Source organism: Sminthopsis crassicaudata, chromosome 2 (genome assembly GCF_048593235.1).
Source record: "Sminthopsis crassicaudata isolate SCR6 chromosome 2, ASM4859323v1, whole genome shotgun sequence".
In the NCBI taxonomy this organism is placed as follows: Eukaryota; Metazoa; Chordata; class Mammalia; order Dasyuromorphia; family Dasyuridae; genus Sminthopsis; species Sminthopsis crassicaudata.
The window spans coordinates 461,679,547-461,706,028 of NC_133618.1; the positions used below are offsets into that span (position 1 = coordinate 461,679,547).

A 26,482-nucleotide genomic window follows, 5' to 3' on the forward strand; every position below is an offset into this window, starting at 1 on the left:
AAGAAGCACTATTGTTCTTGATAAACCAATTAGGTTATATTCACTGCATCTTAGTAATGTTTGTTTTAAAGTACTACACTAATGTTATGACCCAGTTTTAATTCTTTTAAAATTACTTTCATTTAAAAGTAGCACAATGTTACATTTCTTTTCCTAATTAAATAGTAATTTTAATATGAATTTGAATGGTCACGAGATTACTTAATTCCCAGATCTGCAACTATCTTCCATTAACACTAGAAATGTTCCAAGTAATTTGATACAAAATATATAAGGACGTTATGTGTTCAATACCTAAGAACTCTGCCTTCAATAAAAGGGCCAATTCCATCTCAGTACAATACCTTTCCCTCCTTGCTTGGCTGCTCTACAATTCTTCTTCCATCTGCTGTTCAGTTCAGCACGAGTCAGGAACTTATCAGCTTTAACTGCTACTTTATTTGCCAGTTTATCCATGTCATACACCATTGGCTTTGGAGGTAATCAATTTTTTGTAGTCATTACTATAAGTCACCTTTTAAAGGGACTTTTCGGCTAGGAGATATAATCATCCCTTGGCCTTAAGGAAAAGCTCTCTAGATCAAATTAGACACCACTTATTAATTATGTAGCCTTAACAGCAGAAAGGGAAATATTACACTGGACTTTAGAAAAGGAGAAAAATCTGTCCTACTTTGGCTTCCCTAGTCTTTGGACAAATATCAGCTAACAGTGGATGTCATACTGCCGGGGACATCAGTTTTTTCAACTATAAAATGGAGGCTAAACTGAGGTGTCTTGGAGACCTGAAATCCTAGTATCATCCTCATCCCTTGGCCCATCAACTACTGGATAAGAATTGGATCTGAATGAAGATGCAACACTGAGCATTGAAACAGACTATTATTGGTTCCTTGAGAGTAGGAACTTTTATCTAATTTGTCTTTGTATTTCCCCCTAGCACACAGTAGGAACCTAATAAGTTTATGCTAAATAAAGGCCAATCTTCTGATTTACAAAAGATTCCATCACAAGAACTATATTATGTTAAGGCACAAAAAGCCATTAGAACTTAAAATGCCAGAGCCAGAAGAGACTCTTAGAATGTGAGGAAGGGAAGATTTATTAAGCACCTGCTTTGGGCCAGACATTGTGCTAAGTGATTTACAAATATCAATTCATTTGTTCCTGACAACAATTCTGGTAGATAAATGCTATTATTGTTATTCCCATTTTAAGATGAGGAAAATAAGGCAAATAGAGATTAAGTGAATTGCCCAGAATCACATAGTAAGTATCTAAGACTGGATTTTAATTCAGGTTTTTCTGACTAAGGCCTAGCATTCTACCCACAGCATTACCCGCCTGCCTCCAAGAAACCTTAGTAATCATTTATGTAGACCAACTTCTTCATCTCATTGGGGGGGAGGGGGGAGAACCAACATTTTCCATCCACTATGTCTATGCTAAAAAGACAATGTATAAGCGAGTAGGAATTTGACAGCCTTAATTACATGGATAGGTGAACTATATAACTCAGAGTACATGTATGTAAACAGTAGCCTCTGCAATTCCTGAAGAATCCATAAAAAACTTAAATAATAAAAAATGTTTATTAACAAGACTGATTTTGGATACTTAATTTTTTTAGAAAATAAACAAAAACCAACCAATGTTATGGCTTTAAAAGAATATTTTTAAAGGGAAAATAATTTAAAGGGAATCTGCACATAGATGTTACAATCTCCTACTTCTATATCTATAGATAACTTCAGACACTGAATAGTGACCAAAGAATTATGTTCACTTTATCTCATTCACTCATAAACTATACTTACTAAGGTAGTAAAATAGATGGATATAATTTTAACTAACTGCAACAATAAAGACCTAGAATAAAAAAATTTTTAGGCTAAAAAGAGACCAACATCCCATTAAAATAAAGGTTTTTTTTGTACTTGGTAAGTCTGTTACTGAAAAACAAAACAAAAACAAACAAAAAAACTTGAAAACTACTTTTCTTCTTTAAATGATTATTACATGATTTACTGTAATAAAATTACCTTGAGAAAAATTGTTTGCCACAACAGAACTCTTGTCTATATCCTCACTATCTTGCTTATGTTCTCCAGAATCAAAGGAAGACTTTTCTGATATTTCATAATCTGACAGCACTTGATTAGCTGGTAGCATGGTTGGTTTATCATTAAGGCTCGGATATACTGTATTATCCTCTGACGCCCTTGAGTATTGAAAACAAAAGAATTAGTGCCTAAAAAAACACAATTTTTCTGTCAGATAATTTCAAATACAAATCAACATTCATTATAAGTAGATAAATCACATTTTGTAACATAATTCTTAATATTTTAATTCATTATGATTAATCACAATAGTAGCAGCTTATATCTGTTTTGTCTCCTTATGAGGACAACACACTATACCTCCCTAATCTTATAACAATCTGGTAAAAAAAAAAAAATTATATCCTATTTTTCATATTAGAAAGTGGACTGAGAGAAGTAAAAACATATAGTTACATCATCATGTCTTCTGCGAATGAGTTCTTTTAAGTCTTTACATCTCACCATTATCTTTCTGAAACTCCTCTGCATAAAGATAGTCACTGTTTGTGGAATAAAGCTGTTTTGCATTTGTCAGCATTACGTATAACATATGTTGTATCCTAAAAAATGTGTTGAACATTCAGGCTTGCCCTTTATTTTCAGAAGTATACAGCAAAAGAAAGGAATAGTTCAGTTAGCTAACACAGGAGTTCTTAACCTTTTATGAGCTATATATGTTTTGGGAACCTGGTAAAGCTTTGTTAATTCCTTATCAGAATAATATTTTTAAATGAATAAAATATATAGGATTTCAAAGGAAATTTTTTATATTGACATACAGTTATCAAAATATTTTTTAAAACAAGTTCATGGATCTCTTCTTAAGAACCCTTGAACTCATGAAGGCCTAAATATAGCTAAGAGATTAGACTAGATTTAACTCTAGACTAGGAAAAAAAAAAGCAAACTATTCTCAATCATACAATCCACTATGACTTTAAAAATGGGAATGTATTGGGAACACCAAAGAAATTATCACAAAGCAACTCACAGTTTTTTAATACTTTTAAAGTTTATAAAGCACTTTTCACAAAAGCACCCTGTAAAGAGACACTGCAAGTATTGTTTTCCTCAATTTACACATTTAAAAAACTATTAAAAAGATAGTAAGTAATCCTATAACTAGCAAGTGACAATCAGTACTTCAGCCAAAATCTCCTGACTTAAAAGTTCAACACTCTCTTCTCAACATCATTCATGAATAGAAAAAGAAAATCTTGCAATTTCAATTGGCTGCAGCATAGAAAGTTGATAAGTAACAAATTTGGAATATAAATAATTACTGATCATAGAGAAACTCCAGAAATAACTTGAAGAGGCTAGAGAATGGAAACAGGATAGACAAGTTGTGTAGCTTTTGTTTTTGATATGTTAGTTTAAGTTTCTGCTTTTATTCACTTAGTTTATCAAATGATGGTTCACCATGAAAATGAAGAAGCAAGGAAGGAAGCTAGTCATAAGTCAGTAACTAGTCTGAGCATTCAAGGAGTTAAAGCCATTGGGGCTCAAGAGCTTGTTGTGACCACCTCCTTTCATTCAATCAGCACTTCTGCAAATTACCTGAACAGCATCAAGATGGTTTTTTAACAACAGAATAGTAGAGTTTTGTATCAATGACACCATTCTTTCATTTTTAGGTAAGTATGTTAGAGAAGTACAATGTAACACTATCTTGGCCTCTGCTTTTCTCTTATTCTTACTCCCCACTATCACATCCCACCTTCCACTAGATTGAGTCCCACAAGAACATGGACAATGCCTTATCTTCTCCAGTACACAGCACAAAATTCTCTGCACACAGAAGGTACTTAAAAATATTTGCTACATTGGAATATACTATTGCAGCTATAAAGAAATGGCATTGTCTGGAACAAAGTAATAAGGCATATATACCTATTCACTCAAAAGTTGACAGTTAAAATGAAGCTTGTGTTTTTGAATGATTTTCTTTAAAAAATGCTATAAGCTTACCTTTTGATTAATTCATTATGTTTGCTGACTTCTCTATCAGATGATTTTCCTGCGAAGGAAAAATCCATTAGATTGAACAAAAAATATTTCATATGAAAACATTTGTTCTACGAAATCATTCCCCATATGAATATTTTTAAATGAGCTAACCAGCTTGTTTAAAAATCTTCTTTAAGATTCCAAGTCTTTAATGTATATATCTAAGAGTCACCAACAATAGAAAAGAAAACAAAAAAATCCTTGCTGGTGGGCCACCTTTATTACCAGTTCTTAATTATTTCCTGCAGGGATGGATGACATGGGCAAATCTATAAAAAATGCATTTCTGGGGGCAGTTTTAAAGCTTATGTTGTCTAGTCTATAAGAAAAGAAGAAGCAGAGTCTAAAATGCAGCTGCTGAAAGATTTGCTATTTTCTTTTTGTATATATTTATTTGCCATTTCTGAGGGTATGAGATTTAAGACAGACTAATATTTTATGTTGGCATAATTCAGAACTCTTCAAACTGTGCTCTTTGAAACTTTAAAAAAGAGGCCCAGAGCTATACCTAGCATGCAGGATTGTGACTAAATAGTACCCACACAAAAGTAATTAATGAAACTCAAGAAGGGAAAGGTTCTATACCTTTCTAAGTGGAAACAAAAAAACCTGAAGACTTGAATGTACTTTGATGTCAGATTTCCTTTACTGCTACGAGTACCAACCAGTAGCATATGAAACTAGCTGAGAGGGCCCACCTACTGTGTAAGCTGTCCATCATAGTCAATCAAAGAGAATTTACTGAGAACCTAAAAGAATCTAAAGAGTTGAAAGATATCTCAGGTCATCTTGCCTAAACTCTACCCAAAATAAGAATCCTCTTCATATCAACCTATTAAGAGAAAATTCATAACCTCATAAATCAATGCACTCTACTGCCATACACTTAAAATTGTTAAGAATAATTAAAACAGTTCCCATTGGCAAGAAGTAACAAATGGCTTAGATTATCTACCAAGTTTCAAAATATACCATTCTGTAAGAAAATTAATCTGCTGTTGAAAACTCCTTTGTAATACTGTATCCTTTTCAATTTCCTCATGGGAAAACACTCAAGTTTGATATGATTATATGATTTTCAAAATACTAATGTGGCTTATTTCTTCCTTTGAACCAATTAGAAACCAAGAGACAGAATTTTGTGTCAAGTTCAAAGTTATACTAGAAAACGGTGATGCTTAGAAACCAATCTGTGAATTAATTCTTTTTAAGTGGTTTACTGGCCAAAGAAAACATAAACTTGCCACCTGGAAGAAAATACCAAATCCTACCTCTATAGTCTTTAGCAGATTGATATACCATGACTGGCTCAAGTATATATAATATATTAAAAATCTTAAAAGGAGAAGGTGGTGCTAAGTTATACCCTATTCAAGAAAACAAAACACAGTGAATTTGGTTATTTGTTACTACAATGGTTTATTCCCTCTGCTTCTAGTAAAAGACCTTTGAAAGGATTTCAATAATTTAGCAGTAGTTATATTCCAATTCTCTACAAGAATGTTTTAGTTTTTTTTCTTTGAGACAAAGTGTTATTCAAGGAGAAACCATTTCACCTGATGCACAGAATTATTTTGAAGCTGCCTCACATAAGTAATAGGCTACCATCTGTTGCTCTACTCTAATATGTTAGGATATCAGCCTTTAAAGCATTTCTCCAATCATTCAATCTCTAGTTAAACTGCTATAAAACCAATACAAGTCATACTAGACCAAAAATTTTTTAAATAAATAGAAAGTAAAACAACACATACAAAAAGTCTTTATCTTTAAAGTCTAATTCTTTGGCTTTATTCACAAGTACACAGGAACACTTCTAAATGTTATGTCTCTACCTCTGATCCATCCTGCCAACAAGTAAAACAATATTTTTATCAAGTCAAGTCATTTTATCAAGAATGTAAAAAAAAGGGAGGAAGGAAAGGAGAAAGGGAGAAAGGGAGGGAGGGAGGAAAAGAGGGAGGGAGGGAGGAAGAAAGGAAAGAAGGAAGGAAGGAAGTTAGTGAGGGAAGGAAGGAAGTGAAGGAAGGAGGGAAGGAAGGAAGGAAGGAAGGAGGGAGGGAAGGAAGGAAGGAGGGAGGGAAGAAAGGAAGGAGGTAAGGAAGGAGGGAAGGAAGGAGAGAAGGAAGGAAGGAAGGAAAGGAGGGAAGGGAGGGAGGGAAGGAAAGAAGGAGGGAAGAAGGGAAGAAAGGAAGGAAGGAACGGAGGGAAGGAGGGAAGGAGGGAAGGAGGGAAGAAGGGAAGGAAGGAAGGAAGGAAGGAAGGAAGGAAGGAAGGAAGGAAGGAAGGAAGGAAGGAAGGAAGGAAGGAAGGAAGGAAGGAAGGAAGGAAGGAAGGAAGGAAGGAAGGAAGGAAGGGAAAAATTGAATTCTGAAGGACAAAATCCAGATTTCTAGTGTGGAAATCAAGGACTTCCATAATCTGTTGTACATATTCATGTTCAGTCTTACTCCCACCTTCTTCTCTAACCTGAACCTAACATACTCTAGGAGGCAAACTGATTTTCTCACCATTACAAACATATTATATACATTTTCCCACCTGGAAGTTCTCTTCTAAATATTAGAATTTTCTTTGTTTTCAGACCCTAGCTCAACTTCTCTCATCATCCATGGAGTCCTTCAGAACCCTTTAGCCCACTGTGAGATAAATTCTTTTGAGTTTTTTGAGGATTTCTCATCTGAATGATCCTATATTCTACATTACTCTGGCATTAGTTACTTTGTATTGTTATTATTGACAAATAGTGTATTTATTATATGCAAAGCACTGAACTTTGAGAAGTACAAAAAAAAAAAAAAAAAGAAAATTAAGGTCTGCCTATCAAAAAAAAAATTTGTGGGACACACATTTCCCCCACAAAATCTAATTTGACTAAAATCTAAATGTCACTTGTAATTGGGATTAATTTTCAACATTGTCCTTTCAAAAAAAAAAAAATGGGATATAATTGAATGACTACAGTAGTTGGGAAGCTAAACCATGACACAAGAAAAAGATATACAAGGAAGCAAGTTTAAGTATCATACGAGTAATACAGACAATATCTGTTCAGAAGAAGAGAAAAATCACTGGGTCAAGACCTATGGACCACAAAAGACAAGAAAGTTTTCACAGAAGAGGTGGGAAATTTAATAAATTTAATAAATGGCATTTAATAAATAAATGCTGAATGACTTCTTGGAGATTCTGAATTAATCAATAATCATTAATAAAATTGGCAATAAAATAAAACTAAGCATCAGGAAATGTCTTTGATATTTGTGACTTCCAGGGGCAACTAGATGGCACAATAGACAAAGCACTAGGCCTGAGATCAAGAGGACTTGAGTTCAAATCTGCTCTCTAACACTTAATACTTACAAGTTGTGTGAACCTGGGCAAGTCACTTAACCCCAATTGCCTCAGTGAAAAATTAAAAAAAAAAAAAAGAAGCAGCAGCAGCAGAAGAGAGAGAGATCTGTGATCTCTGTGAGTCAAAAAGAAAATCAGGCCTGCCCACCAGGAGCTGACCCCTGGGAGAAGAAAGGAACAAAGCTAGAAAGCCAAGATGAGAAACTGCATAAGGAAACCACGAGAGGAAAAGAGATGTTAGTCCTGGACAGATGAAATGCCTCGACCCACTGTGTTCCCTGGTTGTGTTTTTGTGCTAATCCTCTTTCTTTCTATTTAAACTATGTATGGCTGGAACAAACTGCATATCACGCTTCTGGATGAAATGTTCTGTTACTATTGTTCTCTTTATGTTGTTTTAGTAAATGCATTTGCTTTCAGTTAATTATATCTCCTGGATATTTATGGTAAGTGCACCAATGGGGGGGAGGGGGTTCTGCATTTTAGTTTTAAGGGAATGGAGCCACACATACAGAGTAATTGAACCTGAGTGTAGTTGTCTCTAGGAATCCAACTTGTGAGAATGAGCTGGAGCATAGCCCCAGAGGAGGGTCTAATTACATACAAAAAAATTATCTACAAAATATTACAAAATAAATACAATAATTTCAAGGTTCAGGCAGTCATCAATGAAAAGGATCAGAAAAAATTGGAGTTGGAATCTCTACGAGTCTTTATAGGTGGATAGCTTGAGAAGACATGAAGGATGACAGGAGTCAGTGGCCTTTTTTTTTTTTTATCAATTGTTCTACTTCATTAGGCTTGAGTCCATAGTAAGAGAAGAGGCAGTAGAAAGAACAGAAAAGAAACAAAATTTATAAAATCTATTCCAAAACTGAGTTCTTTTAATTATTATACTAAAAATTCCTCCATTAAATTCTTACTTCAATGCCACATAATGACATAGAGATTACCTTAAATATTCAAAAGTTACCAGCAGATTACAAACTCCTACAGATCTCACAACAAAGAAGACAGGCCTTGAAAATGGGCCATATGTTTATTATTTGAGAAACAGTCTACCTAAGCTGAAAGAATGGTCAAGTTGACCAAAGGAGAGAGGCAGCATAGTGTAGCTGAGAAAACACTGGATCCCAAGAGCATTGATTTAATTTATAGCTCTGTTATAAATGACTAGCTCTGCTAGTCACCATTTGGTTGAGTGTGGGCAAATCACTTAATTTCCTTTGCTCTCAATTCTTTATCAATTAAAAAAATGGGAATAAAACTAGGTGAGCTCTAAAGTCCCTTTTTCAGACCTACACTTATGACTATTACCATGATTCTATCAATTTTTTGGTAACAAAACCTTTCAAAGACAATCTATGCTAAGTTTAAAACAGGTTGCAATTTTTATTTGTGGAATACCATACTGATGAAATTAGTGATCCTTCAAATAAAAGAATGATGACTGATAGATATTGCAAACACTGAGCCAACAGGTAACAATGGGATAAGAAAAGGAATAGGGAAAAGTATTTCATGCACCTCTACCCAGCCAAAAATTCCAAAAAAGGAAAGATGAAAAATAAATTGAAATATATCACTTCCTGCCCTATTCATAAGCTGCACATTTGCAGTCATAAATGAGGTTCTTAAAAACATGACAAAAAAAACAAGTCATAAGCATCCACAGACCACAAAATGTCAGAGCTAGAAAGTATTTTTAAGGTCATTAACTTTAATTCTCTCATATTATTGAGGAAGAAATTGAACCCCAAAGAAAAAACTGATTTATCCAAGATTACCAAGTAAGTAAATATTATAACCAGGCCTGGAACCTCAGGCTCCTAGCTCTTAGTCCAGTGGCCTTTCCACCAAACCATATAAAGAAGCCAAGTTACTTCCAACAGTTTGTCATGGAGGTCCTGTTGAGCCAGCTGTCTTAAAGGCTCTTAGAGCAATGTATAATAAATAGCTCACAGGTGTGGCTAGTGGCACAGCCATTACAAAGGGAAAAGTAGCTATAAATGATAGTTTCCAAACACCAGAAACCAATTTGCCATTAGGCAACAATTGCTGGCTGCCTTCCTAAATGAAAATGGTTCAAGATGGTTCCTGCTGTGATACATATCAGGTCAAAACAGGGGAAAGGGAAAGCCAATTTGTTCCCCCTCCACTCCATTCCAAGACATATACTACTTAAAAAGTCTGACTTAAAATATTTAAGAATTTTAGACATTAAACAATGCAAGCATTACCACTTACCATTAAGAAACATCTTTTCCAATTTCTCAAGTAACTGAATGCTTTGATTCAGCTGCTCCCGGAAGCCTTCAGCTACATAGTAATCAACATCACTGGCCTGCAGCAACTCCTCAAAAGCTTTAATAAGGTTGGTCATATGTTGACGATAAATGACACAGATGCTGTGGCTGTCTTTAATCTGCTGCCGTTGGGAGGAGAGCTCCCTAGCTTGGGACTGAACTAATGAATCGTATCTGGTAAAAAGGGGGAAAAAAATCTGGTATCATTTTCAAATTGAATTTTTTGACCTTAACACTAATTGAAAATATGATCGAGTACATTTTTCAAAAGCCTGAAGCTGTACAAGTATATATACTATTTTGTTAATGGCATCTATACAACATCATTTTTTTTTCTATTTCAAAATAGCTAACAAATCCTGGAACAAGGGACTTCATGCAATATTTTTCAACCTTACAAGGTATCCAATTAAAAGACAGATTATTAGTGACTAAAGGAAATGAGCAATCCCATGTATTTTTCAAAAGAGCAATTCTGACGAGCCTAATCCACAAATATCAGTGAAAAATGATAGAATTAGAAGGGGGGAAACGGAAGGAATCATGGGCATAGCCCTGTACTTCTATGGAGATATATAACAGCAAGAAGCCTTACTCTCCCCAATATTTCCCATTCAGCACTGGCATTACAGAAAAAACAAAGTAGGATACATATGCTAAATATACACTATATATACACTATATATATATGTGTATATATATACACACTATATATATACATATACATATATACATAATATGTATACATATATACATATATGTATACATGTATATACGTATATATATGTATATGTGTGTGTGTGTGTGTGTGTGTGTGTGTGTGTGTATATATATATATATATATATATAGGATCATAATTTCCATTTTATAGATGAGGCAACTGAGGCCTTTCCACAGAGTTTACTCATTGCTTCTCTTCTGCATGAGTCATATTTCTATTTGATATTATGGCCATTTGTATCCATACCTTCTCCTCCCTATTCGTATGTAAATTCCTTGAAAGCCAGGACTGTATCACTGCTATATTCCCCGTACAAAGTTATGCAGATGATGATGCAAGATTCCACTTATTATAAAATGGAATATGAAAAATCTCAAATATGGACCAACTTCAAGTGTACTCAGAATAAGCAATGAGTTCAAATGCTTCCTTGTGCCACATGTCATCTTTCCATTTAAGTGACACTGGAATGAGTAAGAAGGTAATATTTGAAACAATTCAGCATATCAACAAGCCCCATCATAATGATGTGATGCTAGTTCTTAAAAAACTATAATCCAAGCATTTCAGAAATATTGGAAAATTCAATTCTGCCTCTAACAAAATTAACAATAGATTATCACCAATTAGTGACAAACAAAGAAGGGTACACTTTATAAACAATCCTATTTCCAATGTATGATAAAGAATAAAATTGTATACACTGATACCCATAAAATATCTGTGAATAAAAAATCTTACTCTTTTATTAAGAGCCTGTTTTTCTAAAATGATCTTGAGGCATAAATACAGAAAAATGCTTACACTCCTCTTCTTATTGTCACTTGAGCTTACACAGAAATGCTAAGGTCAATAACCATGCCTGGGAGTGAATATTGTAGGCTGTCAAGGTAACATGATTTGATCTATGGTGGGTCCACCAAAATGGGACTTGGGGGGAAAAAAAAAAAAAACAGTTCTAGGAAGATCTCCCCCACAAGCTTTTCTAGAAATTAACTACTGTTTAAGAGTACTTAAATTCTACCCATTCAGTGAACTATTTCAAAAACATCCATCCTTTCTTTCTTGTTGCCTTAGCTTCCCCCCCCTCTCATTTTTATCTCTTTAGAGATCAACTTAAGCTCTCCTTTCAATATAAGTAGTAATTAGGGTTCTTTCCCCCCTCATATTGGTTTGTATTTACTCAGATGTGTATCATATCCTAAATAGAATGTGAACACCTTGAAGATACAGCCGTTCTTCATTTTTTGTACCTGTATAGTGACTAGCAAAGTGCCTTATAGCAAAATAAGGGCTTTATAAATCTTTACTGAATTGCTGAACAGATTCAGCAACTTCCACTGGTCTGGAAACATAAGAACAAATAGAAGTATGTTAAGCCAGCATTTCAATTTCTTAAGAATGAGTGCCAGCTCATGATCTGAGAGGATAACTGCAGGTTTTTTACTAGTAAATAAACTTGGGGTGTGGAAAATGCTATTCAAAATTCTGATCTATAAATGCTATATTCAGATATTACCCTCTTTCCAAAACCTTTCCTGAATAACTCTAAAAGTATTTGCAAGGCTACCACAACAAAGAGGGATTCCATTTTTATAAGTTTGTCTTTTTAGACCTTTGGAGCAATGGCAGTTGCAGAGAACCAAATTTAAGCTTGAAGTAAAAGAAAATTTCCTAATGTTTATAGAGCTATTCAAAGGAAAAATAGTCTTCCTCTGGAAATAGTGTATTCCTCCTCAATAGGTGTCTTTTCAAGAAATGGCTAAATAAAGGTTATAAGTAGATATTTTTGTTTATCCCTGAATTGATGTTGATGACTTCTCAAATCTCTAGCAACTGTGGTTCTTGAAATATATAATAATTAAATCTAAAAGTCTTAGAACAACCTCAACTCCATACTGCAATGTCAGTCAGTTTGTTTATATAACACTTTTTCTATAGAACTAACTTTCTGATCTAACATTCTTTCGCCTATTACTGTGTTTTCTATGCACCTGGTAGGTGGGAGAAAGCTGTGCAGTTAGTAAGAATGTGCTGTAATGAAAAGTAATCTGGCTAGTCATACCAGAACTTACCTTGTAGGGGATGATTCTCTGAGTTTGTTTTGAAGATTATGTACTTCCTCAAGAAGGTTCATATTCATATTCTGCTCTTTCTTTAGTTCAGATCCTTGTTCTTCCAGCTGTTGCTTTAGTTCTTCCACTATCCCATCAGCCAACTCTGAAGTCAATGGATGAAGGATTTTGGTGTGTTTTACATATTGAACTTGATGTAAACTAGAGAATGTCTTCATTTCTTCTTCATGGGTCCCACCCTTAGATTTATTCTGTCCTTCCTGGGTTTCTTCAGTCCCACACAAGACTGTGATAATAGCCTTACTGCACTGGGACTGTTTAGAAGCTTGCAACTGAAACATGAATTTCTGGTATCCTTCAAGTTCAGTTTTCAAATCTCTAATTCGTTGTTTTAAATGTTCAGCATCATCTGCATCAAATTCATCAGAAAGATCTGTTCCATTCACGTTTACTTGAAGAGAAAGATTTTTGGAACTTGCATAAGACGCAGTTGAAGTTGCATCTATAAAATCTTCACAATGACTCTCTTTGTTTGAGGGCAAGATGTCAAAGTTTTTAAGCTGATATAGTTCAGGTTCTGAAAGTTGAATGCTTTTATATTAGTATCTGTTGTTTTCAGAATCACTATAATGAGTAAGATTTTCATAAATCATCTATTTCAGGACAAGACTTTATCCAACTTCCCAGAGACATAGTTATAGCCTACTTATTTTTTTAAATTTCCAGAAGAGGATCCTACCATATCTTCAGTAAATAGTTCTAGAATGTGAGCCAACAAGCACTTTCTCAGAGCTAACCTAAATCTCTGTTATGTTTGATTGTGCTCAGGTCTTAAGAAATGAGGAATAGATGAAATTAGGTTAAATTAATGGCCCACCTTCAAAAATTTTTAAATGAGAGTCATGTATCAATATTCCACCCACAATGTAACAAAAACAACTCTTACATATATAGCATTTGACGATTTACAAAGCATTTTCATATACATTATCTCATTGGAAACAAAGGCCTGAAAGAGCATTCAACTTAGAATCAGAAAGCCAGACATCAACTCCTGATACTATTAACTTGCTAAAAGAGCAAAATGAAGATATCACTTTACTTAAGTTCAGTTTCCTCATCTTTAAGATGTGAATAATACTAATTGTATGACCTACCTCAAAGTGATGGTGAGGAAATCACTCTGCAAAGTGAAAATTACTACAGAAATAAAAATCATCGTTGTTGTTGTCTAAATACATATACACACAACTATGTATTTATATGATACTTTCTTTTTAATCTATTACCATTATTATTAATAATATGCCACAATATGTGAACAGAAGAACCAGAATTGGAATCAGGGAAACACAGGTTCAACTTTCTTCTCTGACACATACCAATTATGCAACTGACTCTCAATGTCCTAGGCAGAAAATACACTGGCAGTCCTACTTCATTGAAATCACAAGTCTAATTTCTACTCCTGCCACTGATAATAAAATACTAATAATTCTAGGGGGAGAATTATTCTAAATTATCTCTCAAGTTAACCAAAATATTAGAAGCCTAGGTTTTCCGACTATCAGGTCATAACCAAAATTAAGTCTCCCACTTAATGAGAGGGTGCCCTAAATATAAGCAATTATAAGAAAATAAGCTACCTATTAAAAGTTAGTCTTGTAAACCCTAACTTGTTACAGTTAAAGAAATATTAAGATGTGTCTCTGAACTTAAGTAAAGTGATAAATCTTAGCCCCTTGGTAATAAGTCTAGATCTAAGAAAACAAGACAATGGTGATTTCAATGCAATTCTCTTCACAAAAGTAATACCTTGATTAAAGCCAGATAATTTTGAAATTTACATTTCATAAATATATGAATTATCACAAATCTTACCTGTGTACATATTTGTTTTTGTGAATTTTATCATCAAACATTCTCAAAATGGTAAAAATGAAAACAATGTTAGTCTACAGGAATAGGGATCATGCCCCACTCAGATTGTTATTAGTGAATGAACAATTGCATTGAATCTAGTGGGGGAGGGGGGAGAAAGAGGTATATTATTTGTCTTTGTATATATGAGAATATTGAGTATAGTACCATTTCATTTCTTGTACCTCTCATAATACTTGGCATGGAGTAGTTAAGAGGAAGGCAGGCCCAGAGAAAAGGAAGAAAGGAAGGCCTATGTCTCTCATATCCACATATAAATAGTACCAGTTCCCTTTCATCTACTTAGTTCAGAATTGAATTGTACAATAGAAAATTTTAAATCAGAAAGAAAATATGTTAAAGAGCAATTAGCCTACTGCCCAATTTCACAATAGAGAAAACGGAGTGCCAGAAAGGTGAGGTAACTTGTCCGTAGATCCAGAGTAGTTGATAATTTGACAAAGTGCTCAGCTGGAGCATAAGTTTATGTGCTTTGGTACTGAAATAAGAAGAGTAAAAAGATTTGAGGGTCATTTTACTAACTGAAATTAGAAAAAAAAAAAAAAAAGAAATAAAAAAGCCCTGCAATCTTTCCCCTAATTACATTGCAAACAACCCAAAATTAGATTCTTTCATTTAATAAATTGCTGTCATGTGAAGGATTAGAAAGAAGTTGGAATCATAAAATCTTAGGTCCCTTGGAAGGGACCTTAAAGATCACCTAACTCCAACCCCTTTATTTTACAGAAAAGAAATTAGTCTAAAGATACATGGCTAGTGAAGTACCAGAGCCTGGTACTTCCAAATTCTATCCAAATCTATGGTAGTCAAATTCTAAAGACAGCATTCACTCATTCATTCATTCAAACAGCATTAGTAAGCATATGCCAGGTGCCAGCATTGTTCTAAGCACTGACAACAGATAAAAAGACAAAAACAGAACAATACCTAGCCTCAAGAGGGAAACATTCTGGCAGAGGAAACAAGAACATATATAAGTACAAAATATAGACAACGTAACTTCAGGATTAAGGGTGCTAGCGGCTAGGGGAAATATAGCTTTCTTGCAGAGAGTAACACCTAATCTGAGCTCTAAAGGAAGCCTGGAATTCTACAACACAGAGAGAGGTAAGGAGGATGTGCAATAAGTATAGGCAAAAGAAACATCAAGACATGGAGAAAAGAGATATAATGTCACGTGTAAGGTATAGCAAGTAAGTCAGTTTGTCTAAAATATAAAAGGATATAAAAGGGAGTCATTTGCTCCAAGTCTGGAAATATATGCTAGAGTAGTGGTGAAAGACTTTAAAAGCCAAAGAGAGAAGTTTGTATTAGAAACTAGAGGCAATGTGAATCTATAAAAGTTTTTGAACAAAAGAGTAAATGGTCAGATAAGTACTTTAAAAATAACAAGAAGAAACATTCACATTCCACTTGATGATTTGCAAAGTGCTTTATAAATATTAACTCATTTTATTCTCTCAACAACCCTTGGGTAGGTGCTATTATTATTCCCATTTTACAGATGAGGAAACTGAGGCAGACCGAAGTTAAGTGATTTTTCCAGAGTTGCACAGATAGTAAGTTATCTGAGATCACATTTGAACTCAGATTTCCTTAACTCTAGATTTAGGTAGCTGAATAAAGGTTGAATTGGAGAGGAAAAATCCTGGAAGCAGATAAAGAGATCTGGGAGGCTATTATAACAGTGAAAGATGGCTTTGTAGAAAATAGGCTCTAGATAAGAGATATAATGTGGAGGTACACTTGAAACTGAATGGAGATGCAAGGGTGAGGGAAAAGGAAAAGTTGAGGATGACTCCAAAATTTTGAACTTAGGTGACTAGAAGAGTGGTACCATAAAAAGGAATGTAGAAGTGAAGAAGATGGGAGATGGAAGAATTTGAGGAAAGAGAGTAGAGATTAGCTGTGTTGAATCATGCCAATGAAAATATCCAAAAAGCACTTAGTAAACTGGGATTGGAGCTGAATATCCAGATCTGAGATTGATCTCTATAGAGATAACAAATAACTTTAATACCTGAGGACTGATAAGATCAAGTCAAAGTATAAGAAGGGGGCACAGGGCATAGCCTTAGGGCACAGCCACAAACAGTATAAAAGACAACTTGATGATCCAGCAAAGAAGACTGAGTAGCAGAGGGCTGACAGATACAAGAAGAAAGTGGAGGGCAATGTAATGAAATGGAAGAGCAGTCAAGAATATCAATTACTGCAGAAAGGCCAAAAAGGACAAGAATTTTTTTAAAAGGCCATTGGATTTGGAAGTCTAGTCACTAATACCCACTGCTACATGCATAACCTTTTAAGGGGATAGGCTTTTGTAAGTGGGCTCTAAAAGATATGGTTTCTGTGAGCCATTCAACTGAAGAGAAGCAGCTCTGTCACACTTCATCTGTTTTAAGTATACAGTCATATTCTACATAAGGTTGCCCAGACCAATGTTCTACACATGGGTCTACACAGACTCATGTGGCAAAGTTGTAAATTCTGACACAATATAATTTAGCCAAATGATCATTTATATGGACCTAAATGCTCTCTGTAATGCTGTTTCCATGGAACCATGTCATGGTATTATGGAGAGTTATTCTTGTATTAATTTTGGTGAGACTGTGCCTGTACTTATAATACCATAGCTGGAATGCATAATAACATTATTTGGTCTAGCCAGCTCCTTTCACTGATGAGAAAACAGGTCTAGGGAGAAAGAATGACTTTCCAACACCACACAGATGTCACAGGGTCAGGATTTGAACCCAAAGTCAATGCTCAGCAAGTAATATAGAAGCACAAGAGCAGTAGGTAATCTTGAAACCCTTTGTTAAATAATTATGAGGGAAAAAACTGTAAATTTAAGCATGCTTCATTAACAACGATGCACCCCTGAGGCAACTTTAACATGACACGGTAGGGCAAGATGGCGGAGAGCAGACAAGACTCTCTGACCTCCTCTGACCTTCTCTCAAACCAACAGCAGATTAAGCCTCTAAACTGGTTTTGGAGTATAACACATTTCTAGAAGAAGATACCTTGGAAGAACTACAGAACAGGTCTGTTTCAAATGGGCAGGGGGACATTCTGCCTAGCCCAGATGGCAGTACAGGGAGCCCGGGGCAAGAAACTGGAGTGGAGAGCCAGAACACTGCAGCTTCCACACACCTGGGAATATTCTGTGAGCCTCTTAGGTCATTCTATCCTGGTTGTAAGCAGGTGGTTTGGCAGATTTGCCTTTTGTAAAAAGCAAATTGTAAACTACTAAGCCCCCAGTAGAACGTTGGACCTAGTGGCTATTACCCAGCACTAGAAATCAATCAGCAGAGCTGCCCCAGGGCAAATTAAAGCAGCTGTCATTCCTCTGCATTGAACAGACCTCAAATCCTGAGGTTCTTAAAAGCAAAGCAATTCCAGATGTAGCCCCAATGGGAGAAATGAGTTGGTCCCCATTCCACAAGGCTTTCTTCAAAAACTGCATAAAGGATCTTAAAAGAGTTAGAAGAAAATTGGGGAAATGAAATGAGATCATTGCAAGGAGGAATGGAAAAAGCATATAATGTCCTACAAAAGAGATATGAAAAAGACACCAATTCACTGAAAAACAAAATTTGTGAAATGGAAAAAGAATGCAATGAACAAAAAAAATTCAATTGGCCAATTGCAAAAGGAGTTAAAAAAGGTAACTGAGGAAAATAATACACTAAAAATTAGAATTGAACAAATGAAAGTAAGTGAATGACTCAATAAGACTTCAAGAATCAGTCAAACAAAAACAAAAAATGAAAAAATAGAAAAATATATGAAATATCTCCTAGGAAAAACAACTGACCTGGAAAACAGATCTAGGAGAGATAATCTAAGGATTACTGGACTTCCTGAAAGCCATGATGAAAAAAAGAACCCAGGCATTATCTTACAGGAAATCATAAAAGAAAACTCCCCTGATATTTTAGAATCAGAAGGTAAAATAGTCATTGAAAGAATTCACCAATCACTTCTTGAAAGAGACCCCAAAATTAAATCCCAAAGGAATATTGTGGCTAAATTTCAGAACTATCACACCAAGGAAAAGATATTGCAAGTGGCCAGAAAGAAGAAAAGTTAAATATCGAGAAACCACAATTAGGATTACCCACGACCTAGGAGCTTCTACCTTAAAGGGTCAAATGGCCTGGAATCTGATATTCTGAAAGGCAAAGGAAATTGGATTACAGGCAATAAGCTATCCAGCTAAAATGAGCATTATCTTTCAGGAAGAAGATGGACATGATAAAAATGAATTTCACCTATTTTTAATGAAAAGTCCAGAACTGAACAAAAAGTTTGATCTGCAACACAGAACTCAAGAGAAGCATAAAAAGATAAAAAAGAAAGAATTCTTGAGAACTATATTTCTGTTATGGGCATACTTGGAGAATGCGGGTATGATTTTATTTTATTATGATAATAAGGAAAAGAAACTAGAGTTGGAAAGGGGATCATACTGGAAAAAGAGGAAAAGGGAGGAAAAATAAGGGAAATTACATCTTACAAAGAGGCAAAGAAAACCTATTATAATTGAGGGAAAGAAGGGAGGGGGATGAGCATTGTGTGAATCTTATTCTCATCAGGTTTGGCTCTAAGAGAGAATATTAGACATATTTGGTTTCAGAGAGAAACTTGTCTCACCTTATAAGGAAATAAGAGGAAAAGGGGGGAAAGAAAGGGAAAGACTAATAGAAGGGAAAACAGAAGAATTAGGGGAAAGGTATAAAAAAAGGAGGACTGTTTGAGGAAGGTGGTCATCAAAAGCATAATACTGGGGAGGAAGGAAGAGGGAAAATAAAGAAAAAAGCATAACTTAGGGTAAATAAGATGGCAGGAAATACAGAATTATTTTAACTGTGAATGTGAATGGGATGAACTCTTCCATAAAAACAGAAGCAGATAGCAGACTGGATCAAAAACCAGAATCCTACAAAATGTTGTTTACAAAAAAAAACCACATTTAAAGCATAATGATACATACAGAGTGAAGGTAAAGGGCTGGATCAGAATATAGTATGCTTCAGGTTAAGAAAAAAAAAAAAAACAGGGGTAGCAATCTTGATCTCATATCAAGTAACAGCAAAGATCTAATTAAAAGAGATAAGGAAGGAAACTCTATCTTACTTAAAGGGTACCATAGGTAATGAAGTGCAATATCAATACTAAACATATATGCACCAAATGGTATAGCATGGAAATTCCTAGAGGAAAAGTTAAGAGAAATGCAAGAAGAAATAGACAGCAAAACTACTTTTTCAGATCGTGATGCAACAAAAATCACATGCAATATAAGGCCAGGAAAAAACAGACCAAAAAGTAATTGAAAACTAAATAATCTCATCCTAAAGAATGAATGAATGAAATAGCAAATCATAGATACAATTAATAATTTCATCTGAGAGAATGACAAAAATGAGACAACATACCAAAATTTATGGAATGCAATCAAAGCAATAATAAGGGGAAATTTAATATCTCTAGATGCTTACGTGCATACAATATAGAGAGAAAATCAATGAATTGGCTTGCAACTAAAAAAGCTAGGGAAAAAAAATTAAAAACCCCCAATCAAATACCAAACTTGAAATTCTAAAAATAAAAGGAAAGAACTTAAGCTGAATACGTACGTGTGTGTGTGTGTGTGTGTGTGTGTGTGTACATGATTGTACGCATTTATGTGGACCTCCTACTTCTTGATACAGTAAACATTTATTTAGTATTTTATAATCAGGAAGGCAGAAGTTATTAAGCTTTCTTACAAATATCAATAAAGCATTTGAAGTCATAAGCCATCCTGATATCAGCATCATTTATATTCTTAACAATGCTTCAATTAAGTTTAAACCATGTCAAATGCCTTTCCACAATTCAGATAAAGGACCAGTTTCATTTTCTGACTTCCTCTTCCACAACCAGAACTCTGCAGAAGCTTTTCTTGAATTTCCGGAATTAAAGAGAGGTCCCACAAAGAAAATAACATTCAACCCATTTATATGAAGATCTGAATTTATAAATCCTTGTGACCCTCTTGAAAAATCATCTTCTCTTGAGTCTAGCATAAGATTTCTGGGATATCACTTCTTACTAACTGAAGTATGTCCTAGTTAAATTATATCGCAAAGGACAATAATCCTTTTAAAAAAAGAATCACAAAATATTATAATGAAAAGGGAACTTATCTATTATAATGTACATTCTCTCTTTCTTTAAGGCACAGTGATATGTGAAGCTCAGGTAGAAGTAACTTAAAGACATCATCTCAAGATATGGAAACTGAGGCCCAGAGAAGGTAAAGGATATAGGATGTGGACAAATGCCATTAGTAATGATCACCTAGCAATAGAATGGTAAATCTGAAAGACCCATTAAAATTGCATAGTCTAAGCCTCAAGAGTTTTACAAATATGGAAACATAGGCTTGGAGAAGGGTCTAGAATTAAGAATTCATAAATATCAGTTTGGGTTCTTTCTTTTCATTATTTTTGTAATCTGCTTTCTAATCAGTAAGCAATGTTCAAGCTACAGAACTCCCATCCTTATTTTCTAATTACAAACTACCTGGACTCTTTCTCTGATTCTCATCCTCCTCTTTTTCCTCCTTCCCACCGGCATCACCTTCAGGATCCTTTAATTCCACCTTGTTCTCCTGGCAAACTGCTTTCGACGAGGGCTCAGCTAGAGAAATCCACAAAATGAAAAAAATAAAAGCACAAAACTGAAACCAAGCCAAGCAACTGAAAAGAACACAAAGACACAATGGGGAAAATGAAAACGCTGGGGATGCAAGATGCAATTTATAAGACAAAATTAATCTACAGAACTGCCATAATAAAAAATAAAAAGCATAAATATACTTCAGCTTGTCTCAAATGGTTTAAGTCCCTGCTTTTGAAAAAGAAGCACATGGAAATGAATTCTAGAGGGTCAAGCCACGTTTCTCTGAGAGGAGAAATCTTCTAATGGGCTTCTTGACTGAGAACCATAGAACTAGGACTTTCTTGGGTTCCATAGTCTCTCAAAATCAAAAATGGGGTACCTTTATGGCCCAAAAGTAAACCCCCCCAATGGGCATCATGGATTCTAATACTCTTATTCTTCTCAGGTAGAATCAAGCCCACTCTTTTCCTAGGGTTAAGGCAGAGATTCAGAACAATTCAACCCATATTGTGGGTCATTGGAGTCCAAAAGGGACCAGGCAGAAGTAGGTTAGATCCAAGTCAGATTAGGTTTTCCAGTTACCCACAAAAAAAAAAGCATCTATCCTAGTGACCTCTGCTTCAATATTAGTGTGACCTAAACCAACCCCACCCTTTACAGTATTCCAGGGGGAATGAAAATAATAGATTTGGTTTTCCCTTAGTGTTTTTCTGTATCATGTTAGAAGCCAGAATCAAGATTAATCACTGCAATTCATAGAATTTATAAGTGAACTTATTATAATTCTAAACAACACAGCTGACATTTCAAGCAGTTCTATCAGTTATTTGCCTAGCTCTCTAAAACACATTTTTCTTTTTCATTTTACCATGCAGCAAGAGTTTGTCTTGCATTGGTCTCTCTTCAATCAGAGCTTCGGTCAAAGATAACTTTTGTTGAAGATGTTTGTTTCGAATTGAACATTCCTTGAGATGTCCATGTAGCTCAGCTATCTGGTTCTGTAGATAAACCATTGTTTCCTGGGTAGAAGAGTTTAAGTTTACACTTCCTAATGATCTAGATGATTTTAATGGAATGGGTAAGCGGGATTTCTTAGTGCTCTGAAAAAAACACATTGTACAATTTTACACATACTAGTTAATGACCACTGCATACACATTACTATTCTAATAAAGTATTAGGAGACATTATTAAGGAAAGAAAAGAGAGAATCCCTGCTTTCATGAAACTTATTTTTCAGTAAAGAAAAGATGCCATATAAAACACATGCATCACTTATTCTAATAAGATTATCTCTCTGAAAACTTGAATTATTTAGATCTAGCAGTAAACAGAACAAGCCTCTGAAGAGTCAGAGATATCATAAAATTGATACATCAAAATTCTAACACTGTATTCACGAGCTCTTGCTCAAGTCCTATCACTCTTATTAATATTATGAAGTCTTAAGCTTTAGAAATGTAAGCTTAATATTTACTAATATCAGTATTATTAATAGCAGCTTGTCAAGTTAATATTGTTAATACTAATAACAGCAATATTGATAATAACAGCTAGCATTTATAAAGCATGAAGACTTGAAAAGTATATTGCAAAGATGGTGATATATTATCACCTTCATTTTGCAGGTAAAGAAACCAAAGTTCAGAGGGATAAAAGTAGGAAGTAGGACACAAACTCAGATCTATACTAGATTTCAGTCCAGTGTACTTTCTATGCCTATCATTGTTCTAAAAGCTTTTTCAGGAAGTGCAGGAGAATAGAAGAAACAAATTAGGAGGCAGGGAGTTACAAGAAGTATACTGACAGCAGAAAAACCTGAGAGCTGACACCAAAGAATAAGGCAGAAAAGAAACTAACAAAGAAAACAGACATAAGAACTCACACATCATAATAGTAAGGGGGCAATAAGTATAAAAGCCAACAAACTCAAGTCTATACATAAATAGCTTCTAGAAGTGTAAGCATATTACAGCTTATAATTATAACAAAGGCACTAAAGTAGAGGGTGGTCAAAACTCTCCCAACCTTCCCTCCCACACAGTAAAACTGCTCAGGCTAAACCTTCATCCCAGGTCCAGATAAGCAAGGAATGCCAACATTTCTCACTAAGTAGTCTAGAACACACATTCCCGATAGGTGGTTCTACTTTTGTCACTGTGAAAGCATTCTTTTTACAAGAAAATAATCACCTTTGGCCCATGTACAAATTTGCAATATCTATATAGGCCTCCAAATTTTTATCTGGCAAATTTGACTGAAATAAAATCATTCTGGAATCCAGCCTTTTTTTTCGTTTTTTTTCCCCATTTAAATGATCAACAATATAGATTATTCCAAACTATATATATATATTTTGGACAAGGGGAAAGGGAAGATGTAATACTCTTACAGTTCCATTTGATTCAAAAAAAAAAAAAACCATAAGAATTACCTTTCCTAATACTCAGGTATAAAACACAAGATATATGCAATTACATAAGTGAGAATGGATATTTGAAAAAACAGCCAAAATTACACAGATGTTCATCCCAGTTGTCATTAATATTATAGTAATGTCTTTTTATTGTCTACTTCAGATATATTTAGAAAACCCCTTTCCAAAAATTATAGTTTTGGTGCATAATTTAAAACAATCAAAAGCAATTTTGTTAATGATATAGCTAACGCTCTTTGGTACAGACAAAAGCAGTAATTTGGTGGTCAGAAAATAAACTTAATTCTCTATTTCTGTGTTATGAAGCACTATTACAGTTCATTTTTCAGATCCAAAACAGCCATCAGAGATAGATTAGAAAAGTCATCACTAAAGCACCATATTTGAAAATGAGCACTCTTGTACTGTAAGACTTACAAATATGTGCTCATGTTTTAAAAATACAATGGAAAATTTGGTGATGAGGAAGGTTATGACATTAAAACCAATAGAAGGCATTCAAGAACTTTCTAACATGTTATGTTCTATGCTATTAAAAAGTTACTAAAAACATGGAGCTGGATAAAAATATCTCTTGTTGATACAACATTATCAGAACTCAAAGGGTCCTTAGAACAGTAACACTGGGATTGAGAGAGGCCTTGATTAAAAGAGTACATTTTTCTCTAGTATTTAAGTTTCATAAAATAGTGTCCAAAGAACAACTCTACAGGTAATGTATTATTTCTGATTCACAGATGAGAAAAGAGAGATTCAGAGAGATTAAGTGAATCTCAGCTGCTAAGTGAAACCTCATAAAATAACATTTTTAATTTTAGAAACAACCAGTGCAAAGCAACTTAAGAAACTTAGAACCCAACTCAACTATAAACTCTTTGACCTTTTGGTTCAGAAGACTATGTAATTTTATTAACAAATCCTTATAAAGAAAAACAATCATTTTGATGGCAGTACTGAAAACAGATTAGTAATATTCCCCCCCTGCCAGCCTGGGGTTAAGTGACTTGCCCAGGGTCACACAGCTAGGAAGTGTTAAGTGTCTGAGACCAAATTTGAACTCGGGTCCTCCTGAATTCAAGGCTGGTGCTCTATCCACTGCTCCACCTAGCTGCCCCACAGATTAGTAATATAAACCAAAAACAAAGGAACAATTGGAATTAGGGACCACTGATCTAGCTCAACTCCATCATTTTAAAGTTGTGGAACCTGAAACTCAGAGAAGGAAAGTGACTCACCCAAAATTACAAGGAAAATTGTTAATGATTTAACCAAAGAACAGAACCCCAAGGATTCTGAATCCTAGTCCATTTATCTTTGTACTGAACTAATTAAAAATCAACATTGAGAATATCATGCAATGAAACCATTTTCAAGGCACAATATCTAAATATGATTTCAGTGAACTGTCTGAAGGAAATGGTGCTAAAGGAATTTTGCATAGTGGGAGATCTGACCCCAGAAGGAGAAATAATGCTCTAATTCATTGGGGAAGAAGAGAGGGAAGAAGGTGTTTATGTATTTTCATCACTGCTCTCCACCCCCAAGCAGGCAAACAAAGAAAAGAAAAACATACTTTGTGTATTGTGCTTTGAAGAGGAAGAACATTGTGCTGTTCTGGCATCTTACATATATTTTCATGCTGATGTTCTGCATTTAATACTGAATATTTTGCTTTTTCTTCTGCAGCATCTTTCTTCCCTTCGTGTCTGAATTTCATGGTGTCACCCTCTGGGTTCATTGTTTGTGTAACTGAATCTTTCACTTCCACCATAGACAATTCAATTGCCTTATTAAGGTGTGCTGTTGCAGCAGGATAAAATCTTTCTTTTCCATCAAATACCGATTTCAGGTCTACATGCTGCCTTAAAAATTTATTGACCTGTTTAAAACGTCGGAGTTCAGTTCTTAACTGAATAATTATTTGCTTAAGAGCCTTTTCATTCTTATCCTCTAGATCACAGCCAGAAAGTTCCTGTTCAGTCATGCCCAGATGTTCCAGGAGAAGTTCACTTACAGCTTTCATAAGCTCTGGTCTGTATTACCATAAAGAGAGAAAAATGGTGAGTTTAGCTTTTTAGAACACAAACTGTTCTGTATATTCATTTCAGCTACTCAACTTATCCTATAGCAATGATAAAATCATAAAAAGCTAGAGTTGTGGGAGACCTGAGTTTTGAGTTCAGATCACAAAATGTGAGAGTTGTAGAGGACACTCAGAGGCCTTCCCTTCTACACTATTCCTAAAAACCAGGTATGTAGATGATGCTTTAAAATTCCAGGGATGGGAGCTCACTAATGCCTACAAAAAGTTCATTTCCAGTTTTGACAGCTCTCATTGCTAGGAAATTTTTTCTTCCAAAGAAATCTGTCTCTGTAACTTCTACCCAGCTCTCCTACTTCTGCCCTGTAACCAAAAAGAATAAATTGAATCCCTCTTTCATGTGAACTTTAGAATGGAAGTGACCACAGAGATCCAGCATTTGCTCATCTTGTAGTGAAAGAAACTGAGGCCCAGACAAGTAAAATAACCTTCCCAAAGTCACATAATTAATTTAAATCAGAGGGAACTCAAACCCAGGTCTTCTGATTCCCAGTCCAGTAAATATTCTTGTCATTAGATTATACTTCATTTAATATTGAATTACTTGTCATCTAAGGGAGGAGATAGGGAGAAGATGGAGATGAAGATGGGGAAAAATTGGAACTTAAGGTTTTGCAAGGGTCAATGTTGAAAAATTATCCTTGCATATGTTTTGAAAATAAAAACTTCAATAAAAAATGAAAAATTAACATTTTCATTCTGAAATGAATAAAATAATGACAAGGAAAAACTATATTTCATTTATCCCAC

General features: G+C 34.7%; 1 protein-coding gene across 6 annotated transcripts in view; it reads right to left on the reverse strand.

The window, feature by feature from the left end:
• Positions 1 to 26,482, reverse strand: part of CDK5RAP2 (CDK5 regulatory subunit associated protein 2) — a 157,373-nt gene that overhangs the window by 26,746 nt on the left and 104,145 nt on the right. For 5 of the 6 annotated variants that reach the window (XM_074292912.1, XM_074292915.1, XM_074292916.1 and 2 more), the window contains 7 exons: positions 25,205 to 25,664; positions 22,063 to 22,294; positions 21,093 to 21,212; positions 12,573 to 13,149; positions 9,717 to 9,949; positions 4,077 to 4,125; positions 2,043 to 2,221 (listed from right to left, as the gene is read on the reverse strand). In XM_074292912.1, the coding sequence (XP_074149013.1) occupies positions 2,043 to 2,221; positions 4,077 to 4,125; positions 9,717 to 9,949; positions 12,573 to 13,149; positions 21,093 to 21,212; positions 22,063 to 22,294; positions 25,205 to 25,664 (1,850 nt within the window). The remainder of the gene's footprint in view (positions 1 to 2,042; positions 2,222 to 4,076; positions 4,126 to 9,716; positions 9,950 to 12,572; positions 13,150 to 21,092; positions 21,213 to 22,062; positions 22,295 to 25,204; positions 25,665 to 26,482) is intronic. The other variant, XM_074292913.1, reaches the window with a different exon arrangement.